The sequence below is a fragment of the Peromyscus leucopus genome, chromosome 8a (assembly GCF_004664715.2).
Source record: "Peromyscus leucopus breed LL Stock chromosome 8a, UCI_PerLeu_2.1, whole genome shotgun sequence".
NCBI classification, from domain to species: domain Eukaryota; kingdom Metazoa; phylum Chordata; class Mammalia; order Rodentia; family Cricetidae; genus Peromyscus; species Peromyscus leucopus.
The window spans coordinates 45,060,879-45,087,188 of record NC_051085.1 but is presented as its reverse complement, the minus strand read 5'-3'; the positions used below and the strand labels follow the sequence as shown (position 1 = coordinate 45,087,188).

Below are 26,310 nucleotides of genomic sequence, written 5' to 3'. Positions count from 1 at the left end.
TTAATACAGGAAACATTTTGAAATTTGTATTCTTTCAAAGATTGGATAAAAGCTTTTAAAACTTGGCTTAATTCCTTCTAAAATTTCCAAGATACAAAAAGGTTTCATTAAAAAAAAATTACTTGTGTGTCTCTGTGGGGGTAAGTGCACATGTGTCCACAGGTGTCCGATCTCCTGGAGCTGGAGTTACAGATGGTTGTGAGCCACTTGACATGGGGGCCAGGAACCAAACACAGGTCCTCCCTAGGAGCACTGAATAATACTCTTAACTGCTGAGCCAGCTCTCTGCTCCCCTCTAAGTTTTTAAAATTAATTCTTTTAAAGGAATTATTTTCATTCTGTGTGTATGGGGGTATTGTCTGCCTGTGTGCCCAGTGCCACAGAGGACAGGAGAGGGCCTTTGATCCCCTGGAAATGGAGTCACAGGTGGTTGTGAGCTGCCACGTGGGTGTGGGGACTATAACATGGGTCCTCTGAAGAGCAACCACTGACCTTCACCACCAAGTCGCTTCTCCAGCTCCTAAAACTATTTTTTTTTTTAAAAAGGTAGGAGCAGTGCAGATGTAAACTGCCAGAAAAGTCTATCTAAGGTAATTTTCACAAAAGCCAAACCCTTTTGTGGTTATCAACTCATTTCTTACTGAAAAAGGAAGTTATCGGAAACCTCTAAATATGTGTGTGCTTAGATTTATAGATTGTCCATAATTATCCCCTTTATCCCCAAGAACAAGGTGGCTCAAGCCAGTTCAGAGATGTTTTGATACTTTAGAGGTGATGGATCAGGTGAACATAAAACGTTCATGAATTAAGCATCGTAGTTTGTATTAGGGCTGGGGTTACCAGCTGGGTTTTCCTTTTTTTTTTTTTTTTTTTTTGAGATGTGTCATATAGTCCAGCTTGGCTTCAAACTGTCCATACTCCCGTCTCAGCTTCCTGATTTCTGGATTAAATGTGTGCACTAGCACACCCAGTCTTGTTTATCTTACTCTTGTCTGTTGTTCGAATCTTAGACGGTCTTAATAAAAAAAACCCAGAGCCAGATATGAGGGTGAAAGCTGAAAGATCAGAGAAGCAGAGCAGCCAGCCACTAGTTCTTACCTCTATGACATCCTCAGCCTCAAGAGAGTGAGTTCCTGTTTCCTCACGCCTTATCTACCTTTCTCTGCCCTTCCATGTTACTTCCTGGGATTAAAGGCATGTGTGCTTCCCAAGCAAAGGCATGAGATCTCAAGTGCTGGGATTAAAGGTGTGTGCCAGCACTGCCTGTCTAATCTAGTGGCTGGCTCTGTCCTCTGATGTTCAGGCAAGTTTATTAGGGTACACACTCTATCACCACACTTGTCTGTTGTCCATCCTGTGCTGATCGCACCTCTTGGCTCTCTGTGGGGCAGGGTGTTAGGAAGTGGAAGCACACAGCACGCTGAGCCGCAGGTTGGGCCTGCATGCTGCCTCTTGATTGGAACCTCAGCCTTGTCTTTGGTCACCTGTGTAGTCTGGTGATGCACCGTTCTTGGGCCTCCTTTTCTTCAGCTTTAAAGTAGTAATAATGCAGGTCGAGTGTCTGTAATCTGACCGATGGAGATCTGCGAGACATTTAGAGTTGTCAACGTGAGCTCAGAAGTAAAAATTATTCATCTCACCTCCTGTAAAGGTCATAGTCAAGACATGAACACTGAAAATACCATGTGCGATTGCCTTCAGGCTGTGGTATAGGAATTAAAAATTAATTATTTTATGTTTATAATCGAGTCCCATCCACAAGATACGTCACGTACATGCAGATATTCCAAAATTCCAAACCACCCAAAATCTAAACCATGGCTGGTCCCAAGCATATAAGATAAGGGACGCTCAATGTGCTGGTTAGTTTTGTGTCAATCTGACACCAGCTAGAGTCATCTGGGAAAAGGGAGCCTCAGTTGGGAAAATATCCCCACCAGATTGACCTGTGGGCCAGCCTGTGGTGCATTTCCTTGGTTGATGATTGACGTGGGCGGACCTAGCGTACTGTGGGCAGTACCACCCCTGGACTGGTCGTCCTGGGTTCTATAAGAAAGCAGACTGAGTGAGCCATGAGGAGCAATCCAGTAAGCAGCATTCCTCCATGGCCTCTGCATTGGTTCCTGCCTCCAGGATCCTACCTGGAATTCCTGTCTCGACCTCCCTGGATGATGGACTGTAAGCTTAAGATGAAATAAATGCTTTCTCCCTAACTTGCTTTAGGTCATGGTGTTTCATCACAGCATAGAAACCCTCATGGAGTCACTGAACTTGCAGGCATGTGTCTGCCTTCACCAGCCACTTCCCTCGGGACACAGGTCAAGCCTTTAGCCAAGTTCTTGGCATACACCAAGTGTTAATATATTGGGTCCAGATCCCAAATGGTACCAGGTCCCTTATTTGAAATTCTACTAGGACAGCATCATATACCTCTAGGAACGTCTCCTCTCTTTGCTAAAGCGGTCAGACACGGACATGTATTTACAACAAAATACAATATTCTTCCCTGTCCCCCAAATCACCTCAAGTTTGGTTATTTATTTGTTTGTTTGTTTGTTTTTTTTTATCTGAAGGGGCCTAAGACAATATTGTTACACAAAATATCTGTCTGTCTGCCTGTTTATTATCTATCTATCTATCTATCTATCTATCTATCTATCTATCTATCTATCTATTTATCTATCTATCTACCTACCTACCTACCTACCTACCTACCTACCTACCTACCTACCTATCGCGGTGCTTGAAATGGTACTTTGGGCTCCGAGTCTGTTACACAAGTGTTCTATCACTGAGCTGCACCTCTAGCTTGAAATTGATGTTTCTAAAGCAGGCAGATAAGTTAACACAGTTCAAAAAGCACAGATTAAATTGCAGGTGAATGATAGTGCTGCCTTTTTTCAGTCCCTTCTATTGGAAAGTCATCTCTTCATCACCTGTGATGCTGTGGTGAGGGGCATGCACAGTCCTGGCCTGGCCTGTGGTCCAGATGGGGTAGAAGTAGGTGATGAGCTGGAAGGAACTATTTTACTCCCAGGGAACACATGCAATGACATGTTTAGGAGACATTTTTTTTTTTTTTTTTGGTTTTTGAGACAGGGTTTCTCTGTGTAGCTTTGCGCCTTTCCTGGAACTCACTCTGTAGACCAGGCTGGCCTCAAACTCACAAAGATCCACCTGCCTCTGCCTCCCAAGTGCTGGGATTAAAGGCGTGCGCCACCACCGCCTGGCTTGGGAGACATTCTTGGTTATCACATCTGGGGAGTAAGTATCTGATATCTGGTGTGTGTGTGTGTGTGTGTGTGTGTGTGTGTGTGTGTGTGTGTGTGTGTGTAGTGTATGTTTGCTAGCATCCTGCCATGTATGAGCGCTCTCCTCACTAGAGTTACCCTACCACACATCAGTTAGCTGAAACCTGCTCTGACCTAAGTGGTCAAGAGTCCTGGCCCAGGAGGGGACATCTGTCCAGGCCTGAGAGATTGGAGTGACCTCTCCTTGCTTCTGTCCATACGAAGAGCATTTTGAGATGAGGATCTAGGGAGAGTAAAGCCCCTTGAGGCAGAGGGGACCAAGGGAAGAGCAGAGTAAAGGCTAGCTTGTGGGCAGGCGGGTGGAGTGGACAGGATTCTGTGGGGGTTGGATAAGTTACTCCAGCAACTCAGCCCTTTGAGAGTTTAGACATTGTTGATAGTTCTAAATCCTTTCCTTTGATTTGATTTCCCACAGAATTATGGCCTTGAAACCGATAATATGAAGAACTTGGTTCTGAAACTTCGAGCGTCTTCCCACAATTTGCAGAATTACATAAGTAGCCGGCGGAAGAGCCCGGCTTACGATGGGGGCGTGTCCCGCAAGCCCCCTAACGAGTTCCTGACTTCCGTGGTGGAGCTCATAGGCTCCGCCAAGGCCTTGCTGGCTTGGCTGGACCGGTAAGCTGGGATGCGAGGCTTCCTGGGGCACAAGGAGGGCCTGAGAGGCTCAGAAGCCTCAAGGCTGCCTCCGGAGGGAAACCGTTGTTCCCTAGGTCCCCTCTCCCTGGAATTCAGGGGTCAGAGGTAGATCTTAGGGTTCTTTTGGAAGTGACTCTGAAGGTCAGCAGCAGGAATGAATGAACCCAAGTTCAGAGGGAGTGAAACTGTGCTAAAGGTTGTTTTACTGAGATTAAACATTAGCCCCGGAGTATGATTGGCATGAAGCAGTTAGTGGACTTGGGTTGGCTCATTTGGGTTTTATTTTTTGTCTTTTTTTTTTTTCCTATCCAGATTCTTGATTTTTTTTTTAAAGCAATACAGTATTTTTATTAATTCTTTGAAGCTTTCAGACAGTGTATCTTGTTTGTATTCAGCCCCCATCCTTTCCTCCAGCTTCTCCTGGATCTGCCCTCTCCTCCGTACCCCTCACTCTATATCCTTTTCCAGTTTTCCCCGAGCCTTAGCTGTAGGTGCTGTGTTGGGGGCAGGTGCCCCTGGTCAGTTGATCTCTGCATTTTGACCAGTCATGGTTTTCTGTGATGATCTCTGTCTACTGTGAAAGAAGCTTATGTGATGAGGGTCGAGAGCTGCACATCCCTGGGGGTTTACGGACGAGTATTTTGAATGCAGTTGGACATTATACTGGCTTAGGAACTGCAGTTGTGGGTTCTCCTCTGGATTCCACCAGCCACAGGTAGTTGGCTACATTTACAGTGCCAGGCATGAAATCATCCTTACACACAATTAGACAGCTGTTAGTTACCTCCAGGATCTTTCAGAATATTTTACCATGGTGGTGATTATTGTGGTTCATAGGTGATATAACCGGATAGTACTGTGATTGCTTTTCTCTCTTGGAGATGTGTATGGCCCCTTCTGATACACGAGCTGGTTCTCAGGGTCAGATTTCTATACGATGTGTTCAGAAGAAATAGCACAGTGAAAGGTAACTTAAGCCAGCCTGCAGTGTAGCCACGTGTGCCGGCGTCTAAGGTGAGACTCGCAGGGGTTTCCTTCTCTGTCACCTTTCCCTCATTAAAGAGAGGTCTTGTTCCTTCCCAGGGCTCCGTTCACAGGGATCACGGATTTCTCTGTGACGAAGAAGAAAATCATCCAGCTGTGCTTGGACCTGACCACAACAGTCCAGAAGGTTGGTACTACATCATCATTGATTTCTAGAACTTTCTCCTACCTTTTTTCTTTTTTTTTTCCCCAAGGGTTCCTGTATGGGTACAAAGTGTCTTGTCTTCCCCTTCCATCGGGATTTGGTGGAGATGAAAGGCTTCAAATTTTAACAGATTTGAACAGATGGCTTCTGTGGAAAATGACCATCAGCCCCAGTCTCAGAAATTAACTCTTTTGTCTTATAATCACAATTGCCTCTGCATTTTTTCGAACATGTGAGGGTGCTTTTCACTGTCATCTTTATTCTGGTTGCTTTGCTATGCCTGATGATTCTGACTTTTCGTTTGACCTCTGTTGTTGGGATTAAGGGTCAGGATGGGGCAGGTTGTGATGCTGTAACAAATAACCTGAAACCTCAGCAATTTATTCCTTCGCTATTTCTAGTGAACGAATCCCACTGGGAGATGTGCTTTGGTTCTTACTGAAAACACTCAATAGTACACTTTGATTGTCCCATTGCAGAGACAAAGAGCTTTGGTGGTTCCCATGTTCTGGTTTGGACCTGACATGTCAGTTTCCCCCATGGCTCTTCAGTCAGACCTAGATATTTTAGTAAGAACCGGCAGAGTTTTAGATCAGCCTATAATTTGTCTAACTTCTATAATATTAACGAGAGAGAGGGGGAGAGAGAGAGAGAGAGACAGAGAGAGAGAGACAGAGAGAGAGACAGAGAGAGAGAGACAGAGAACTGTCATGTTACTTGGCATATAGTAGATTTTCATAAATTATTTTTAATTGATTTCGTTATAGATACAAGGAAGGGATTTCCTTCTTCCTATCTATATGGTTTTAAATATTTTATTTTTTATTTTAATAGGGGTTTCTTTCTCTCTCCTGTGTATATGTGTATTTCTGTGTATGTGTGTGTCTGTGCACATGCATGCAGATGCCCAGAGTCTAAAAGAGGGCATTGAATCCCTTGAAGCTGGAGTTCCAGGTGGTTGTGAACCTCCCAGTTTGATACTGGGAATAGAACTTGGGTCCTCTGTGATATTGGCAAGTGCTCCTAACCAGTGAGCCATCCCTCAGTCTCTCCACTTGGTTTTTAAACTTTGTGGTTTGATGTGTGTTTCTTTGGATGATCTGATAAAAACAAAGATATCCTTCCCTTATTTCTGATCATGCAGTAACAGATGCAGGTGTATGTGTGTGTGTGTGTGTGTGTGTGTGTGTGTGTGTGTGCATGTGTTTTCCTCTGTAACACAGAGTGAAATGTGGCTTCGTTCCTTCGTTTAGTCTTCAGCAGCCTATGAGTTTGAGGCTCATGTGCTTTGGAACCTGGCATCTGACAGGTGCGCAGAGATACTCTATGGATCTGTGGTTTTTGCTCATTTTTATGATGCATAAGGTAATTTTGATGGAAAGAGTCTGATATCAGCTGTGATACAAGAGTGCCCTGGTATCTGAGACCAGTCATTAATGGTAGACTGTGTTTCCCCCTCAAGGGTTCTTTTCCTTCCCTGCTTCCCTCCCTCCCCTTACTATTCTGATTCCTTGTTTGATTTATGACAGAGTTTACTTACAATCCATCACATCAAAGTGTAAGAGCCAAACAATGACATTAGCTGGCGGGCCCCTTTAGCTCACAGGCACACCTGTGTTATCCTGTGACGGGTCCTCGTCAGTGAGCCTGACTTGGGCTGCCGCTGTGGAGCATCGGGGAGCGGAGGGGAAGGGAGGAGGCAGGGGGCAGATGCGATGGTGTTTGTTTTTACAGGATGAGTAGGCTTTGTCTGAGCAGGTTCATGTTGGCTTTGCAGGCACTGGGACAAGTTCCTTCAATAAATATTTCCTTGGCATCTGTGGTGGCCACTGTTCTAGGCACCGGGTGCCAGAGTGGATAAACAGATGGGATGTCTGTGACTCAATGAACTTAGTGTCTGGGGCAAAGAGAAGCAAGAAACGAGGTCAGTAAGCAAAGTTACATTTGTATGAAGTTACATAAAGTCAGCAAGCTGAAGCGTCAGGGGCGCGGGATGGAGAGGCAAGATGGCTGGCATCCGAGGCTGCAGTAAGCCTTGCTGAGAGGATGACATCAGCATAACTGATCTGTGAAGTTGTGCTTTGTAGCTAGAGTTTCCCTGCCTTGCCCACAGTCAGGACAAATCTCTGTCACCCGCCAGTCCCCCAGCCGCTCAGACCCAACCAAGTAAACACAGAGACTTATATTGCATACAAACTGTATGGCCGTGGCAGGCTTCTTACTAACTGTTCTTATAGCTTAAATTAATCCATTTCCATAAATCTATACCCTGCCACGTGGCTCGTGGCTTACTGGCATCTTCACATGCTGCTTGTCCTGGCAGTGACTCCTTCTGCCTTCCTGTTCTTTTCTTTTCTCCTCTCTGTTAGTCCCGCCTATACTTCCTGCCTAGCCACTGGCCAATCAGTGTTTTTATTTATTGACCAATCAGAGTAATTTGACATACAGACCATCCCACCATAGTGCTGACCTGCCAGGGTGGGCCTGTTGCAGGACCCCAGTTTGCAGCTTTTTTTTTGTAGGTAGAGAGCTATCGATCACTATGCACTGATGATTGGAAAAATGTAGTCCCCTTCCAGCTGGGAGGTCCAGGTCCAGTGTGGTTCTGCCTTCTCCGGAGTGCCTTTTTGTACTTGTTCCTGCCCGCTGGGGCCTCATGGCACGTGGCACGTGATGAAGGGTGCTTCTTCAAAGTGCATTTCACTGGGGAGATAGGCAGCTGTCACTCAAGAGGCTGATGGGATTCATCTTTTGTCAGGAGAGATTGAACCTCGCACTCGAGGGTCAGGAGAGGCACGTGCTTGTTAGTGTGAGTGTGGACCATTTGCTTCTGCTTCCCTGTGGCACTCACTGGGGGAGTTAGTCTGATGTCTAAGAGCATAGTCTTCATAGGTTCAAATCCCATCTCTACCACAGATTAGCCCTGGGCCTTCCCTGGACAAGTCATTTCAGAGTCATGAGGTTTTACTGTGTTATCTGTGAAATGAGGACACTGATGTTTGCCTTATCAGATGGCCTCATGGGATTCCTGTAAGTTCCCTCCTCCTTCCTTCTTTTGAGTAAGAAGAAAGGCATTATAAAAATGAGATGTGAAATGGCAGAAGTGCGGATTCATGCCTTTCATTCCAGCACTTGGGAGGCAGAGGCAGGCAGATTTTTGTGAATTAGAGCCAGCTTGATCTACAGTGTGAGTTTCAGTGCAGCCAGGGCTACTTTTTGTTTTTTTTGATGTGAGGAAAAATGATGCTTAAAAAATTTTAAATGAGCATATGTACATATGTATATACACATGTATACAGATATAGTCAGATATCCATAAACCTGTATGTGAATATAGCGGGTAATTTGAGAGCAAAGTTGTTTTGCTGACAGGGGAAGAGGTGGACAGAGGGGGTAGTGGAGTAAGTGAAGGAAGGGAGAGAGAGAGATGTTTCACTTACAAAAGTCATCTGTATGACATGTAAAATTAGATATAATAAATAATATGAACGAATGTGGGTTTCTTGTATATTTTTGTGTGTGGTGCTGGGACTAGAGCTCAGGGCGTCTTCATGTACACGAGGCAAGTGCTCCCTCACATAGCCAAGTCCAAGCACTGATCAGAATATGAGGCTCTGTTTTAGAAATGGCGTCGGCCTCCAGGGCTGTCTTGAAGGTGATATGTGCTACAACGTCAGAATCGAGGTGCTGCCTCAGAGACTACGCTCAAGCGGGATGTGAAGACCTCGCTTTGGGGTATTTTTGGGAAATATTGTTTCCCAGAATCAGACTTGATAATTTAAGGAGAATAGGGAAATGTATAGGCTGCCCTCATTTTCTGGAACTTAAATTTTTAATTTGAATATGTTTTCATAACTTTGATTGAGTCTGGTCTTTGACAGTTCATTCATGTGTATGTGTAAGTGAATGAATATGTATATATACCTAAGAATATGTTTATACACATGAATGTATGTGTATATATGCACAAGAATATGTATATATACATGAATATGAATATACATACCCACATACACACACACACTTTTTAAGGAAGAAGACTAAAGACATAAATATACATGGGATGTTACTTTCTGAACTTAGGGAAAGATAGGTCCTTGGTTCTTGACCATAATTTGTTTTTTATAGTAATTGAAAACACCATTTCTTTTTGGTGAGTGTCATTAGTATGTCTGTGCACTCTCAGGGCGCCTCTGCTGCGGCCTACACCGAGCCCAAGGACCAGTCCTCTTGCCTGGTGTTGAGAGTGTAAAATGAGATGAAGGACACAGGCAGAAGGGGATTGGGAGCCGCATAGCCAATTGGATGAACACGTCTAATGACTTGGAGACTTGGTCGGGCGGTGGTGGCGCACGCCTTTAATCCCAGCACTCGGGAGGCAGAGGCAGGCGGATCTCTGTGAGTTCAAGGCCAGCGTGGGCTACAGAGTGAGTTCCAGGGAAGGCGCAAAGCTACACAGAGAAACCCTGTCTCAAAAAACCAAAACAAAACAAAACAAAAAAAAGACTTGGAGACTTGAAAGTGTAACGGTACAAGAAGGAAGAGGCAGTGGAAGGAACCAGAGCAATGCAGCAGTATTTGAGCCCCGGGCAGCAGGACGGAGCAAAGGGAGACACTGTTACTGAGTGGGAATTGCGGGTCAGGTGTGTCCTCATGGTTGAGCCCTGTGGTCACGTGGAGTTCCCAGCAGTTTCCTGAGATCCCAGCAGTTTCCTGAGATGCCTCCTGGCCGGCTTATTTTACTGAGCAGCGGGAAAGAGAGACAGAGAGGTTTAGCAGGCTGCACAGGGCTGCTCCGTTCCCGAGGAGGAGGTAGAATGAGGACAGAAGGCAGAGGGACCCATCCGGGAACAAGCTGCTGGCTGCCCTGGGAGTCCCTGACTGCTGATCCAGGTGACCGGGGGCTGTCATGAAGCTGAGCTTTAGAGTGTGACTCATGAGGGGGGTGACTTGTTCAGGAAGGGTCTCTTCCTTCCCCTCGCTACCTCGTCAGATGATGTGAAGTCATGCCTGCAGCTGTTTCCTTTCGGGGCGGGGAGGAATGGGTGTGGGAAGCCACCATGCCCTAGGTGGAGGGTAATGAGGGAGTGTTCACACACTGGCTTGAACAGTACCCGTTGGTCAGTCTCCATGACAGGAAGCCCATTTAGATGGATGGATTCCGAAGAACCAAGTATCAGGAACCAATGGGCCACACCTCAGCCTTGACTCACGAGCCCTGGTGTGGGAGGAGTGGCATTTATAACTAACAGTCTGAGAAAGGTGGTCTCCAGCCTTCCTTGCAGACAGTCACCCACCACGCCACAGGCGGGAAGACATGGCAGAGAGACCCTGGCTGTGGCAGTGGGAGTATGAGATGGTGGACTAGGATGGTTCCATCAGTAGTGTCAGGAACCAAGAGTAGGTTCAGTCTCCCAGGAAGCCTGGAGACCGCCTTTCTTAGATGGTTAGTTATCTCGCCAGCCCAAGGCGACGCGAACGAACAGTTTCCAGAGATGCTGTTTATGTAGCAGCTCTCTGTGGTAACAGTCGATGACCTGTTAGGGAAATCGATGGCTTAGTTTCTATGCATGAAGTACAGGCACACAAATACATCTCCAAGCGGCAGTTACTCATGGCTTACAAAGTTGCTCATGTAGCTTAGGTTTGTATCAGAGTCACGCTTGTGGAAAAATGTATTTCTAAGTTTCTTAAAATTTTTCCCCCAGGTTGCTTTTTTTCCTGAGAGTCAGCATCAATTTTGGGAGCAGTAACATAGCTTTTATTGATTCTCTTATTTTTATCTGGTAGAGAAAAATTTTAAAGTTTTAAGACGATAAGGAAATCTTGATTCTGAAATCATACAGGATGAAAACTAGTTGAGAAAAATTACCTAAACATGACATTTCAACCTAAATGAAAATTGTTACCTGGTAAATTCAGCTCTGATTGTTATTTTTTTTCTGCACACCTGGAACTTTTATCAGCATTAATTTCAAGATTGGCTCAGGGTGGGCTTGTACTCAGTGGTACAAAATAAATTAAAGAAACGAGGTCAATCTCTGAGCTGAGAGACGACTCAGCTGTGAAGAGCACCTGTTGGATCCCCAGCACCCTCTTGGTTCACAATCATCCACCACTCCAGTTCCAGGGGATTTAGCGCCCTCTTCTGGTCTTCAAGGGCACAAAACACGCGCATGGCGCACAGACATAGATGTGGGCAAAACACTCCCATGTGTGATAAAATGAATAAATCTATGAACAAAGAAGAAACTGCCCCCTCTGATTTCTTCTTACCCACCTTGTGGTCTGGGTTGCGGATGGTTCTAGAAGGCAACCTGTGGAGGTCTCAGGCGGTCAGCTTCACTTTGGTGGCTTCTGGAGAAGGAGGACAATGGTGATGCCTGTAATCGGCTAACCCTGCTGGCACAGTGCTCCAGCCTTTTGTTCTTTAGCTGAGAAAATAATGCTTTGCATTCCAGCCCTTTATTTAATGTCATCAATAGCATACCTCAAGACCACTTTTTTGGCAGTGTGTTAATGAATGTTTTGTTAAACTTTCTTCATCTTCTGAGGGCTGAAGTATGTGATTTAATCTCACTGGCGCTTAAAATAAACTTTTGTGGCTGAGTTTACCCAAGGCCTTATTTTAAGAAAGCTACTCTTATAGACAGGACTTGAGCTAAGGGCTGCTGGCTTGTTGGCCCACAGCTCCCTGTGCCTGGGGTCACACCAGGAACCGTAGACAGGATTCTTGACTTTGTCATTATAGACTGGCCTGTAAATAGATTTCAATTCTGTCATTTGTTTGGTAACAGGGACTAGAACTCAGGGCCTTGCTGTGTGCATGCTAGGCAAGGACTCCTCCACTGAGCTCTAGGCTCCCAGTTCGTAGGTTTTTGTTTTGTTTTTTAAAATAGGCTTTCAAAACCTATGAAAATGAGTCACATGGGTTAGAAGAGACCAGAGCCATAGGAGAAATGTCAGCTCTATTTCCACTCTGTCCCCACATCCGTATCCATATCTCCCAGGACAGGCTGATGGCAGTGGTGGTGGGAAGATATGTCAGGGACCTTGTGATTTCTAGAAAGATCTAAGCTGATTTTTTTTTTTCCTTTAAAAAGGGTTTGTTTATTTTTAATTTGATGTTTAAATTTCTCTCACGATTTCATACTCAAATCTGTATTTACATGCATTTTCATCCCTCCCCCTCTGCCCCCTCTAGCTCCTCCCATGTCTTGCCTACTTTGCCTCAAATTAATGAGGTGGTTGTCATTACACACACACACACACACACACACACACACACACACACACACACACACACACACACACACACACCACTGATCCCCTTTAGTATTGCACGTATGTACATGTTTTAGGGGAGGCCACTGGGCTTGGCTCATCCCCGGAGGAAACAGGTCCTCCCTCCACCGCCCACCGCCTGTGGCTCTTCTCCTAGGGCAGTGTACCTACCGTCTCTTCCATCGGTGCTGTCTCATCAGTTGGTGTGGTCATACCGTGGGTCTAGTGTAGACAACCCTACTGTTAAGATTCATGGGTGCCGCTTCCCCGTCCCGTCTAGAAGACACTATTGGGCAGCAGGCATCCTGATCCGGTGGCTCTTAGAGTCTCTCTGCCCCCTCTTCCTGGATTTTTCCCCCCATCGCTAGGTGAAGGAGGCTGTGTTGCAGATAAACGAGTTGGGACTGAGTACCCCAGCTCCCTTATCGGCCGCGTTATCACCAGCTGTGTTAAATCCTTTTTTAAAAAAGGTTTTTCATTCTTACGCTTGTTCCTCTTCTTCTCTTCTTTAGGATTGCGTCGTGGCAGAGATGGAGGATAAAGTTTTAAATGTGGTGAGTGTGTTTTCTAAAAGTTGCCCTGCAGTTAGTTCACTCTTTCAAAGGCAGTCGGAATCATATTAATTGCATGCCCTGGCTAATCGTGTCAGGAGGAACTTTGAAGTACTGGCTGTGGGGGGTTTGAGTCGGCTAATGCGCATGGAAGAGCAAAGGCTGTCTGAGGAGAGCACTGCTCATGAAAATTCCCGCACTTACTGCCTGGGCTGGTGTCTCCGCTTCTGTTTGAGCTTTACTGTTGTTCCTTCTGGACAGTTCAGCAGCAGGGCACAAATTATGCAGCGGCTGCTTAGCATTAGCGTTCAAATCCGGGTGAGAATGATGGCCGTACTTCATTGAAGAACTATCTCAGTTTAGAAAAATACCTTGGCAGACACTTCATGACGGGGGAGGGGCATGCACTGTGGCTATGTAAAGAGCATTCTGGAAGGATTCATCATCGCTTCCTCCTTTTGACACAAGCAGCCTGTGCCCTTTTGATAAAAGCCCTCCCCCTGTTGGGTTGAGGAATTTGGCAATGAAAATGCTATAAATATATTTTCCATAAATAGGGAAGCTTAGACAAAACTGGAGGAACGTGTAAAAGTTCCACCTCATGGATTCTCCACCTTGGAAAGAAAAGTCACCCTTTGGAATTTCCGGATGCCTTTGCTCATTGGATTTTGGGCGGGTAGATTGATGCTCTGATTGTGAGAAAACGCTCATAGTCCCGATGGCCTCTGTAGTACCCTGTGGGTGCTCTCCTGGCTCTGAAGAGTGACAGGGAGAGGTCATTGAGGCCATGGGGCTAAAGATGCAGAATATGACACTATAGAACTGAGATGTTATGGGGGAGATCTAGGTGATCTGGGGTTCAGAGGAGTTCTTAGCTAGAAAACCACAAGAAGAGTCTAGGAAAGAAGAAGTAATAGTGGACTCCATTAAAATCAAGAGACTTCCTTCCGGTGAGATTCACTTTGAAGACAGTGAGGTGTCAAGCCACAAGGTGCAGGGAGAAGATACTATAAAAACATTTTAAAGGACAGAATCAAAACATTCAAATGCGTCTTAAAACTCGGTAGTAAGAATACGGTCCAGTTAAAAACAGACTTGAAGAGACACTTCACCCAAAGGAGAGATGGAGAGGGCAGATAACACACGAAACATGGTCATTTGTGATTGGGGAATTATACCTGAAAACAGGACACCCGCACCACTCCATGCTTACTAGAACTGGCTGAAATTCAGAACTGACCTCAGCAGATGTGGGTGACTATGGAGCATGGTCACTTGTTGTTCGGAGGGATGGAGAATTGGAGCAGTTTGGAGGACGTTTGTCAGGTAGTCACCAAACTAAGCGTATTCTAACTGTATGATCTATCAGTTGAACTGTTGAGTGTTTACCCAAGGGAGTTGTAAACTTCATGTCAACCAAAATCTGCCCTGAGTTGCACGTAATGTTTATGGTAGCTATATTCCTAATTGCCCCAAATGGAAGGAGACAAGCTGTCTTTTTATAGCTGAATGGAGAGACAAATATGGGATATTCATTACATAGAATATTACTTAGCAGTAAGAAGAAATGTGCTATCAAATTGTGAAAAGATATAGGGAAAATTTAAATGTATATTGTTAACTGAAGTAAGCCAGAAAGAAGAGGCTGCATGCTGTGTGATTCCAGCTGGTTGATCTTCTAGAGAAAGCAAAGGCGTAGAGACAGTGAAAAGATCAATGCTGGCCAGGAGGCCAGGGCAAGGAAGGATGAAATGGATGATGTTGAGCTTGGGGACACCAGTGGTGATGAAATTACCCCATCGGATGCTTTAATAATGGATATAAAACATTAAATGTTTGCCAAACTTCTAGGAAATACACCACAAAAGTGAATACTACTTAGAATTATGGATTTAAATATTGGTTCATCAACTGTAAAAATGGACAATACCATATAGATGTTAATCATGGGGAAGGCTGGCATGGAGAGAGAAGTCTGTTGAAATCCAATGCATTTGTGGCTTGACCCCCTCCTCGAAACTTGCAAACCTGAAGTGTTGCTGGAGGGCTTCTCTCCAGGTTCCCCAAGCCCCGCAGTCTCACAATCCACTTATAAAATAATCATTCAGACGCTTATATCACTTATAAACTGTATGGCCGTGGCAGGCTTCTTGCTAACTGTTCTTTTATCTTAACCCATTTTTATAAATCTATACCTTGCCACATGGCTGGTGGCTTACTGGCGTCTTCACATGTTGCTGGTCATGGCGGTGACTGCAGTGTCTCTCTGCCTCAGCCTTCCACTTCCCAGAATTCTCCTCTCTCCTTGTCCCACCTACTTCCTGCCTGGCCACTGGCCAATCAGTGTTTTATTTATTGACCAATCAGAGCAATACAGACCATCCCACAGCACTGAAGTATATTAAAAACAAAACAAACAAAACAATAACAGCATTTAGAGTGAAATATCTTTCTCTCTTGTCAGTATTTAGTATTTAAGAGAGTGTGTGTGACCCTACACTAATAAGCTGTTAGGTGGCTGAGGACTTCTCCTTCTCTGCCAAAGGGGTTTCTTCCTGTCTTGTGCTTTCCAGTGGTTGGCCATAAAGGATTGATTATAAAAGCCACGCTGTTTTAGAAAGTAGATTGTGGGGTGGTGTACACACATGCCACCTCCTGTGAGTCGAGGACAACTTGTTCTTTTACCATGTGAGTTTGAGCCCTGGCGATCGACCTCCTGTCACAAGGCTTGGGAGCCGGTACTTCTAACTGTTGAGTCTTTTTGCCAGCCCAGAAAAGTTATTATTACCACTAGAATCCTTGTGTATTTTATTGCTTTGTAATTTTCTAAGGTGCTTTATACTACTATTTTGTAATAAAACTTGGCCAAATTAAAAAAAGAAAGAAAGAAAGAAAGCAGAAACCGTAGCAACATTCCCATAGATTGTAAGACATAGAGTCCAAATGCCAGGCGTTCACTGAGCAGGATTATCATAGTGAGGGCCGGCCAGAGCCAGAGATGATGTGTGAGGTGCGTTTCTCCACAGATCATTTTGAGATAAACCTGGTTAATGATTGAACTCCCTCAATTTCAGGTCAAGGTTTTAAATGGCATCTGTGATAAGACAGTGCGCTCTACCACAGACCCTGTTATGAGCCAGTGTGCATGCCTGGAGGAAGTTCACTTACCGAATGTTAGACCCGGGGAAGGCCTGGTAAGAATTCTCTTGTTTTTTAAGCGTTCAATAAACTACATCTTACTGTTCTCACTGTAACTCTGAGTAGCAGAGATATTATTACATTACTTTATATTATATTACATTTATTATATAGTTAGGGACCTGCCATCTTAAACTGTTAATTATCTTTCAAGCATAAAAACAAACACAATTTAAAAACTTTACCCTCCCATCTTAGGATTGATTTTTAGTGCTTAGCAATGTAAGGAAATAGGCCGGGCGGTAGTGGCGCATGCCTTTAATCTCAGCACTCGGGAGGCAGAGGCAGGCGGATCTCTGTGAGTTCGAGGCCAGCCTGGGCTACAGAGTGAGTTCCAGGAAAGGCGCAAAGCTACACAGAGAAACCCTGTCTCGAAAAAAAACAAAAACAAAAAAACAAACAAAAAGCAATGTAAGGAAATAGAAAACCTTTCCACAAAGGAGAGATGGTCGGTCTGTGGGAACAAAACAGCATCCATTCTGGAAGTGTCTATTAGCACTTAAGACGGCTGTGAGGAGGCTGATGGAAGGAAAAGATCCCTAAGGAAATCTCAGAAATGTTTCTTTCGTCCTGTGTCAGGTTTATAATGGCAGGCTTTCAGGATGCCTGCGGGTGACTTCTCACGGGGATTAATCTGCGGAGCTACAGAAGCCCATGAAGCTCATTGGCTAGCGTGGAGCCTTTACATCAGAGAGAGCTTTTGCATGTGGGCTTTCTCATAGGCCCGCTGAGCGGCTGGCCCTGGGCGATGATGCCAAGTGCCCGGTGCTAAGAGCACAGAACTTGTGCAGTGTAGGGGCTGTCACTACTGATGCTGGTGACGGTGATGGACATGAAGGAGGAGGTTGGAGTCATTGATGTATACATTGTCAGTCTCTTAAATAGGAAGGAAAAAAAAAAAAATTACTGTCAACAAGCCCATATTCTCAGTGGGTAGAAGTACACTCTTACTTGGCTCTAAAGTAGAGGGTGGATTGGCATAGCTTTAAGAATTCCTGGGTATGAGTTTGTAGTCAAGGGTTGAATCAGATCCATGCCCTGAGTGGGCCGAGATGGAGTTGTCCTTTCCTACCATAGAGTTATCCTAGGAATGGTTGGGGGAAGGATGCACAGTTCTGTAGGGCAGACACATATTGACTTGACATTGTAGCCTTGGAGAGGAATGGTTGGGAACCTTGAGGGTTGTACGGTTTCGTGAGATTTTTTTTGCAGAGTGGTGTCAATTACAGAGCAGGACAAGTTCAGTGTAGATAATCAGGTGAAACTACTATTTGGGCCCTGTCTGCCCCCTTTTTTTTCTGTCTCCCCTCATCTTGTAATAGTTCAATAAGAATGTTGATATTTGGGCTGTCAAATTGTAGATATTTATCTAGTAATGTGGCATTTTGCCCAAGTTTGCTAAAGGTGTCTCTTTGAAGACACATTTATTCATCCATCCTTTGGCTTTCCCTAAAATAGAGCAATGTCCATTACTGATTATCTATCCATGTTTAATTAGTTCACATGCTTCACCTGCAAGCCTGGGCTGCATCACAATAGGCTCTCATAAGTCGTCCCATGTGTACCACTGATAGCAGATGGAGCCAACCACATTGTTTCTCTGGGAGAAAGCAGTGGACAGAGAAGAAGAGCCCTTGTTTGAAATGCCTGGCTCGCTGAGCAGGCCTGAGAAAATTCCTCCATCCTAGGGTTGTGGCAGGATGCTGTGTGCCCAGCACACACATTATAATATCAAAGAGATTGCCCATCTGATCGCTTCTACTGGTGTCCAGTTGTTTAGTTATCTTTCTTGATGCCCTTTGGATTGAGTTTCCTGGTGTTTTGGAAAGCTAAAAAAGCACCTGATGTTCCAGAGGGACTGTTGAGTGTTTTGAAAGTTTATGTGTCACTGCAGCTCTCTGTGAATGCTGGAATAATGAGTTAATATGTTGGCGACTCCCTCTAGGGCATGTACATCAAATCAACCTATGATGGATTGCATGTGATCACCGGAACCACAGAAAATGTAAGTGTGCCTCTGTAGGGTGTGTGTGTGTGTGTGTGTGTGTGTGTGTGTGTGTGTGTGTGTGTGTGTATGTGTATGCTCTTGTGTGCTTTGACACATTTGCCACATCTCTGAGCTTTGGGGTTAAGAGCGCACGCGCGCACACACACGTATGTGATGTTATCTGTGTGAAATGTGTGAGAGCTGGTGTGACGGCCCGCTATGTGTGTTCTGTTGGCGGATTGGCTGCCGCCTGTTACCAGCTGTTGTCAATGTATTATTTAAATTGTCCTTTATTGCTCTGGGTCATGTGCCATGTCTTTTTTTTTTTTTTTTCTGCCTCCACCCTTGTGCTAATTATTCCTTTTGCACCTTGGAGGTATGAACCCAAAAGTACAAAAATAATGATCTCTTCGTTGTTATGAGTCACTCACTCACAGTACAACTGGGGTTGGTGACCATGTGTATAGTGTGTGTGTGTGTGTGTGTGTGTGTGTGTGTGTACGTGTACATGTGTGTGTACATGTTTGTGTGTGTGCTCACGTATATGGGTGTGCATCTGTGTGGAGGGCAAAAGTCAGTGTTGGGTGTTTTCCTCAGTTGCCCTCTACTTTATGTTTTGAGATAGGATGTCACTGATTGGCAGACCAGCTGGCCAGCAAGTCTCAGGATTTCTCCTATTTCTGCGTCCCTTGGCTCTAGGGTTATAGGAGCATACCACTGTGCCTAGCTTTTTACTCGGATGCTGGGGATCTGAACTCAGGTCCCAGGTGTGCACAGCAAACACTTCCCTCACGGAGCCATCTCCCCAGCCCTGGGATTACTCGTTATCTTCTCTAACATGATGAATTTGAAAAAAGTAGAGCTACGCAAATGTATTTCTCTTGCAACCTAAACTGTGGCTAGCTTTTGAGTGACATTGGCATGAAGTAGTAGGAACATTTCAACAGCTACCCTCTGCCTCAGTGAAAGAAGCAAATGTTTGAGGCGTGAGTCTGTTTAATCAATCAATGAGGGAGGAGATAATTCCAAAAATAGGGGGAAATTCAGCAGTCCCTCCCCCCCTCTGATGTGGTGAAAATGTGTGTGATTTAAGTTTCATAGTAGACCTTTTGATAAAATGTGACATGAGCTTTGATGAATGCTTGCTATACAGTTCTTGAGTGTTACAGTGAGAAAATGCCAATGCTTGAGGTAGTGAGTAAATTCTAAATCAGTCTTGTATCTCTGATAGACAGATGAGTGGAAGATGGTGTGTCTTTAAGTATTCCCTGTCAGGAAAAAAACATCCTGAGAATCAAGAGGACTTTTAAAGTTAGTTAAACTCTCTCTGTGTGTGTGTGTGTGTGTGTGTGTGTGTGTGTGTGTGTGTGTGTGTGCGCGCGCGCGCGCGCGCGCGCGCGCACACCTGCATGAGTTTATATGCACCACAAGAGTGCAGGTACCTACAGAGGCCAGAGGGAGTCAAATCCCCTGGAACTGGAGTTATAGGTGGCTGTGAGCTGTCTGATGTGGGTGCTGGGAACCAAGCCTGAGTCCACTGTAGTAATAGTAAGTGTTCTTAACTGCTGAGCCATCTCCCTGGCCCCTACAAAGAATTTCTGGGCCTTCTCACCTGATAGGTAATAATGGCGCAGGAAGCTTTCATTTTCATCAGAACATATTTTCAAAGGGACAAACATAACTCTTTATGTAATTTACCTCCACTTCTTATCCCTGTTGGAGAATTGCTGTCCCCCAAAACCACAACAAGAACAGACTCAAGTATCCCTCCATACATTGTTTTTGGTTGGAGGGACTCAGAAGGATGATGACCATGACAGCCTTTAAAGACTGAAGTTGTAAGGTCTTGTAATTTGGTGATTCTGCTGTTTGGTTTGACCAGACTTGGGCATTTCAAGACTCACCCTGGTCTTCTCGGAGCCACATCACTCTATGATAAATGTGTGGTGTGTCTGTGTGGTGCCACCAGAAGGCACAGGTTGCTACTTTCCTCTTCTACCCCCCTTTTGTTAAAGACGAGAGTTGAACGGGAGACTAAACAGTGTTGCCTTAGAATCAAATGAAATGTCAGTAAGAATAACGATATATCTTTCCGAAATTCCTACTGGAATCATAAACTAGGGCCACGGACCTAGGATTTACCTGCCTATAGTTTGTTCCAGAACTGAATGGAAGCTGCCCTAGATGGGGGTGGCGTGTTACTTACAATCATTTTAACGGTTAAGAAAAACCAAAAACTCATTTGATTCCGTGTGGTGATCTGTTAAAAATATTGTCCATTACTTTAGTCATTCATCATGCATTTATTGAGGGCCTGGGCTAAGTCTTGTAGCTGTGGCTGGGAAGTAGTCACGACCTCACTTCTCAAGGGCATGCTCTGGGCGCTTTGTACAGATTCATGGATATTTTATACTTGGTTGGCAGTAGGAAATGCCAGCTCCAGATCAGCTCTTCACCTCTCAACAGAGGTAGCTGTAATTTCACTTAGAAAGTTTGGATGAAGGGGAGCAGTGGTGGGCAGAGATCTCCCACGACTTTTCTAGTTCTGTGTGCCTCCATCCTGGGCTCCAGGATAATACAAAGCCAGCAGGCCATTCTGAGCAATGCAGTGCGTGTTGTTGGAGTGACCTCAGCAGTCAGGGTCAGACAGATCGTTCCAAGGCGTTCTGTCTCGGACTTCTTTTTGGATGTTGCGATCTTATTCAGGAACCTGAACAACCCTCTCTCGTGGGAGCGGGATGCGCTTCAGAAGAATGGGGCATTGTTCTGCCCTTTCTGAGGGCACACCGCAAGAGGCATCATTTTTTTCTGATGTCTGACTCATGGTGAAGATAGGCAAGAGCTCCTGACTTGGGGAAAATGTTGCTATCAGGCTCTCTGTTTATCAGTGTTCTGCCAAACGCAGCCCCGAATCTCTTGATGGGACATTTGAGAAACGAAGACAGGAGGATCCTTGGGAAGGGAGTCAGCTGAGGACAGTAGTTCATGTGTTTTAAGATCTATAAACAGGGACTTCCTGGCCTTGGGGCCATGTCTTATAAAAATGAAGCTTGCCTCAAATGAATCCTCCGCTCTCGGAGGCTAAGACGATGGCGCTTTCCGAGGGGGTCAGACTTAACTCCAGCCGTTGACCCACGGGTGCAGAAGGGAGCATTCATCTTTACAAAGCAACCGAAGAGGAAGAGGCTCTAGGTTGGTGTCTCCTCCCAGTGTCAAGCTGGTTGCTAGTCTCCGCTGAGGCACTGCTGTTGTTATGGCAACGGATGAGCTATTTTGAAAATAACCAGCGTAGTTACCTGTGCCTTCAGCTGAGCCTCGACAGAGCCGAGGCAGTGTTTCCACAGTTTAATGCTGCCGGCTAATTTCTTGTTAAGCCTATCACAGCGGCTGAGTGAGAAAAATCCAGCAAGTGTGTTTTGAGTTTTGTTGCCCGCCCCCATGTTCAGAGGTGCTATTTTGTCTTCCGATAGCTGTAAATTGAAGTTTCACCCACTCATATATGTTACAAAATTAAATACTCTGACCTAGATAGTGTTTAATTAGAAATCCGAGGTTTATCTTTTCCTCTTCATCATGTGATAATGTCTTAAACAGAAAGAGTTTTTGTTCACTTAGGGAACAGGAATATGCTAGGCACCACATCGACAAGTGGCTTATATCCCTTTATAAATGTCTTTGTTGTTGTAAAGTAATAACAGTGCGTAATTCAGGAGGAACAACACATGCATTTTTTCTTTCCTTTTTTAAAAAAGATTTATTTATTTTTATTTTGTGGGCATTGGTGTTTTGTCTGCATATATGTCTGTATGAGGGTGCCAGATTCCCTGGAACTGGAGTTACAGGCAGTTATGAGCTGCCATTTGGGTGCTGGGAATTGAACTCAGGACCTCTGGAAGAGCAACCAGTGCTCTTAACCACTGGGTCCTCTCTCCATCCCCTCATTTTGTTTCTTTTTAAAAAGTCTTTCTGTGTGTATCATGTGTGTATATATATGTGTGTGTGTGTATGTGTGTGTGTGTATGATATGTGTGTATGCTCTTTTGTGTATATATACCAGTGTGCTTGTGGATATGTGTGTGTCTGTATATTCCTGTGGGTGTGGGTGTGGGTGTGCACATGCCACACTGTGTGTGTGTGTGTGCGCGCGTGCATGTGCGTCTGTGTGTGTGTGTGTGTGTGTGTGTGTGTGTGTGTGTGTGTGTGTGTGTCAGAGGACAACCTTGAGTGTCAGTCCTTGCCTTTGACCTTGAGATAGTGTCTCCTGTTTGCCACTGAGTACCCCAGGCAGGCTGGCCTGGGAGCTTCCAGGTTCCTGTCTCTGCCATTTGTCTTACTATGGGAACACAGAACACACACACACTTACCATGTCCAGCCTTACCGCGCCGCGCCCCCCCCCCCCCCCCCCCCCCCCGCACCTGACTTTATGCCCCATTCTTGCGTAGCTGGTGCCTTATCTGCTGAGCCATCTCTCAGTCTTAGATTCTTTTTCTTACTAAAGCCATACTCATATTTTCTTGTTAAAGCCACACTTATAACCTAATGGTGAAAAAACTTTTTTCTTTAAAGAGGTAAAATTTTTGTTTCCATTAACTTCTTATTTTAATGGCATTGTGGTAACTTGGAAAACCAGAAAGAAAAGAGATTAATATTTATTAATAATGACAGTGATCCTTACACATTAAATGGTTCTTCTGCTTTCGCAGGGTGAGTGGTGATGGGGAGCTGTGAAACTTTTCCGTTTATTTATTTACTATTTATTTATTTATTTACTTATTTATTTATTTATAGTTGAACTTCTGGCTTTTTATCAGCTGACCATTTCAACAATACCACCCACATATTTCATTTTTTAGATGAACTCAGGTGTTAATGGAGCAGTCATCTGCTGCAGCCAACCTCATATAGATTACACGAGACTCCTATGCCAAGACCCGTGGCCCACTTTCATAGATTGTCTTCATTTTTCTGAGAAAGTGTTATTTCTGTTGCTATTGTCTACAGATCAGAAAGAGAGAGGCAAACACTTAAGCCAGGTCTCTCTGTTTCCCTGTAGTCTCCTGCAGACAGGTCTCAGAAGATTCACGCTGGTGATGAAGTCATTCAAGTTAACCGGCAGACTGTGGTGAGTTCATTCATTGGGGTGTAATTTTTCCCTCCACAACTGTCCATTTAAAACTGTGTGTGTGTGTGTGCGTGCGCACGCGCGCGCGCGCGCGTGCATACGCGCACACACACACATGTGCAGGTGTTCATGGAGGCCAGAATACAGCAGCAGATCTCCTAAGAGCTGTATATGCAGGAAATTGTGAGCCACCCAGCATGGGTGCTGGGAATCAAACTCCAGTCCTCTACGAGAGCAGCTGGTGCTCTTAATGGCTGAGCCATCTCTATAGCCTCTACATTTAAAAAAAAAAAATTACACTTTGTACCCATTTTTTTTTTTCAGTATCTGACGTAGTGCTAAGATGAACATATGTGCATTGACCCAATTTGCCCATAACTTGAATTTCCTTGAGATAAGTTTCCGGGTTGGATTTCCATGGCTCACAAGCAATTCTCCCTGCCTCCTTTTCCCTCATTCAAGGTCGGGTGGCAGCTGAAAAATCTGGTGAGAAAGTTGAGAGAGAATCCCACAGGTGTGGTGCTGCTGCTGAAGAAGAGGCCCGTAGGCTCATTCAACTTTACTCCGGCCCCCCTGAAGAACCTCCGGTGGAAGCCGCCCCTCGTGCAGGTATCTGGGACTGTGGTAGACCTTCATCTAGAGGGGACTTTGTCAAAAAAAAAAAGGATTCAAGTGGAGGGTGACCGCTTTTAGGAGCTGGTTTGCCTGTCAGTATTCTCTAGTCCTGCTTGCGTGAGAATGTAAACTCCAGATCTTTGCTGAACAGTGTGGGAGCCACTTGCCATAGGTGACTGTTTAAATAGTTGGAAGGTCAGTTCCTCCATCTCCCTGGCCGTGTTCCAGGTGCCGAATCGCCACCGATGGCTGGTGCTGCCGCAGTGGACCACACAGGTGGAAAGGTCGCTTTAGATGGTCTCACTTGTGTTCAGCATGGTCCTGTGGTCTTTCCTGGGGAGACACAAACAAATGTCCACTTGCCCCGGTAGGGCATCCACTGGAGGCTGACCAGAGAAGTCATCCCACCTGCGTCCAGCTGAGTGAGACAGTGTATTGGGGTTACCTGCAGGAGCATGGTGACCCCGTGCCAGCAGGAGTGACAGCTCACCAAAGACACATCCTTAGAATTCCCTGCGTGGCTGGCAGACAGGTGTGCCAGCCCATAGAGCGTCTCTTCTCCCTGGCAACTGATATACTACTTGTGTAATGTTAGGGAACGTTCTTGTGAGTTTTGTAACTTTCAGGAATATCCTGAACCTTGGATGTTTACTTTCTGACTTTTTTTTTTTTGTTTTTTTTTTTTTTTTGAGACAGGGTTTCTCTGTGTAGCCCTGGCTGTCCTGGAACTCCCTCTGTAGACCAGGCTGGCCTCAAACTCACAGAGATCCACCTGCCTCTGTCTCCCCAGTGCTGGGATTAAAGGTGTTCGGTGGCACCACCCTTGGCTTGCTTTCCCTTTTTCTTCTAGGAGGAATGTTGCAATTGTGGGGGAAATAACAGTCAGCACTCGATATACTACACAGGACTTGAACCCTGATTTTAGGGTTCCTACGTGCTGCTGAGTCCTTAGCAGGACTTTGCCAAAGAGCAGGTGGGGGTGGAGAATTTAGCCCGGGCAGCGGGAGGTGGCACCACACCATTGCTTAGGCACCGTTCAGAATCCCCAGCCCATGCCCGTGTATAACAAACAAGCCAACTTTAGGTGAGCTCTATGATTTAAAGCTTCTGTAAGCATTAAGGACCTTTATTGTCTCGGCTGAGCTTAAGGGGCTCAGTGATCCCTCTACAGCCTCAACGGACCCCCTTTAGCCACTGATTCTTAGTTTCCACTTCCCAGTAATATTATAAACGTTTGCTTTTGCTTTCAGAAAAGTCCTTAAGCCAAATGTGGTGGTGTGCGCCCCTAACACCAGCAGGTGTCCCTCCTCGGCTGGAAAAGGTCCTTAAATCTTAGATGGCATTTTGTTTGCAGGGCTGCCCGTGATTTTATTTTGCACCTTCATGTGAAAGGCGGAGTGCCTTTAGGCTGTATATCTGAGCGCTTTATGATAACACAAGGCTGCAAATGTATCCACAGGCATAGTGAGCAGAGTGGAAATCAGCAGCGCTAAGTAGAGGGTGGAGCAGATGGGACACAGGATTTACGTTTTAAAATTAAGGAGAGGGGACCGGAGAGGTGTCTCAGCAGTTAAGAGCACTTCTATGGGACTTGGGTTCCATTCCCAGCACCCACACGGCAGGCAGCTCACACTGTCTGTAACTCTAGTCCAGGGCATCTAACACCTTCCTCTGGCCTCCGTGGTGGTCACTGCATGCCTTCGGTATACTGACATGCCCCGGACCACCATGTATATAAAGTATTCAAAATATAAATATAAATAAATGTATTCAAGAATGAGAAAAACGTATTGACGCACCTGAACTATGTACACATTCGCTCTACAGTGCAGCATTTCAAAATTGGTTTGTGTTGTTGTTAATGCACATAGGACCTCACGGCTGTTTGTGGTGAAAATGCTTTAGTCTCTTCTCTCAGCGGTCCTCAGGAATCACTTCGTGTTGACTGCTGTCATCCTCTAGAAAGTTGTGACAGAGAGAGCGGTAGGGATTGTGTAGGTGAGGTGCCTCTTGCTGATGAGAAGGAAGAGCGTGGGGTCTGCACTGGCAGCTGAGGGTGCATCTTGTCCTTTAAACCCATGCAACCACCACCCCCTCCCCGCAACAACGCGGACACGTGGCCATCAGGCAGAGGTCGTCTTAGGTTGGGCTCTTAGGGGCAGAGTGTGATTCCTGTCAAAGGGACGTTTAAGGGCAGAGGAAGACAAGTCCGGGCGTGGTCCCCTCTATGGGACGGAGGGTCGTGTGTCATCGGGCGGCTGCAGGCCTGCTGGCCCTTCCTAGGAGAGGTAGCTCTGTGTGCTGGGGGCCATTCTCTAGAGAAGGGATGGCTGTGAGCTTTCGGCAGTTGCTATGCCCAGAAGCTGGGGACTGAGATCTCAGTATGGGGACTCTGGCTGTCCTTCTAGTCCCT

General features: G+C 45.5%; 1 protein-coding gene across 1 annotated transcript in view; it reads left to right on the top strand.

Annotated features, from left to right (window-relative positions):
* The window catches only part of Cnksr3 (CNKSR family member 3), a 97,333-nt gene that overhangs the window by 59,805 nt on the left and 11,218 nt on the right, over window positions 1–26,310 (top strand). Inside the window, exons 3-9 of the mRNA XM_028854051.2 lie at window positions 3,727–3,929; window positions 5,034–5,121; window positions 12,936–12,977; window positions 16,049–16,168; window positions 18,118–18,177; window positions 23,214–23,282; window positions 23,745–23,891. Of these exons, the coding sequence (XP_028709884.1) occupies window positions 3,727–3,929; window positions 5,034–5,121; window positions 12,936–12,977; window positions 16,049–16,168; window positions 18,118–18,177; window positions 23,214–23,282; window positions 23,745–23,891 (729 nt within the window). The remainder of the gene's footprint in view (window positions 1–3,726; window positions 3,930–5,033; window positions 5,122–12,935; window positions 12,978–16,048; window positions 16,169–18,117; window positions 18,178–23,213; window positions 23,283–23,744; window positions 23,892–26,310) is intronic.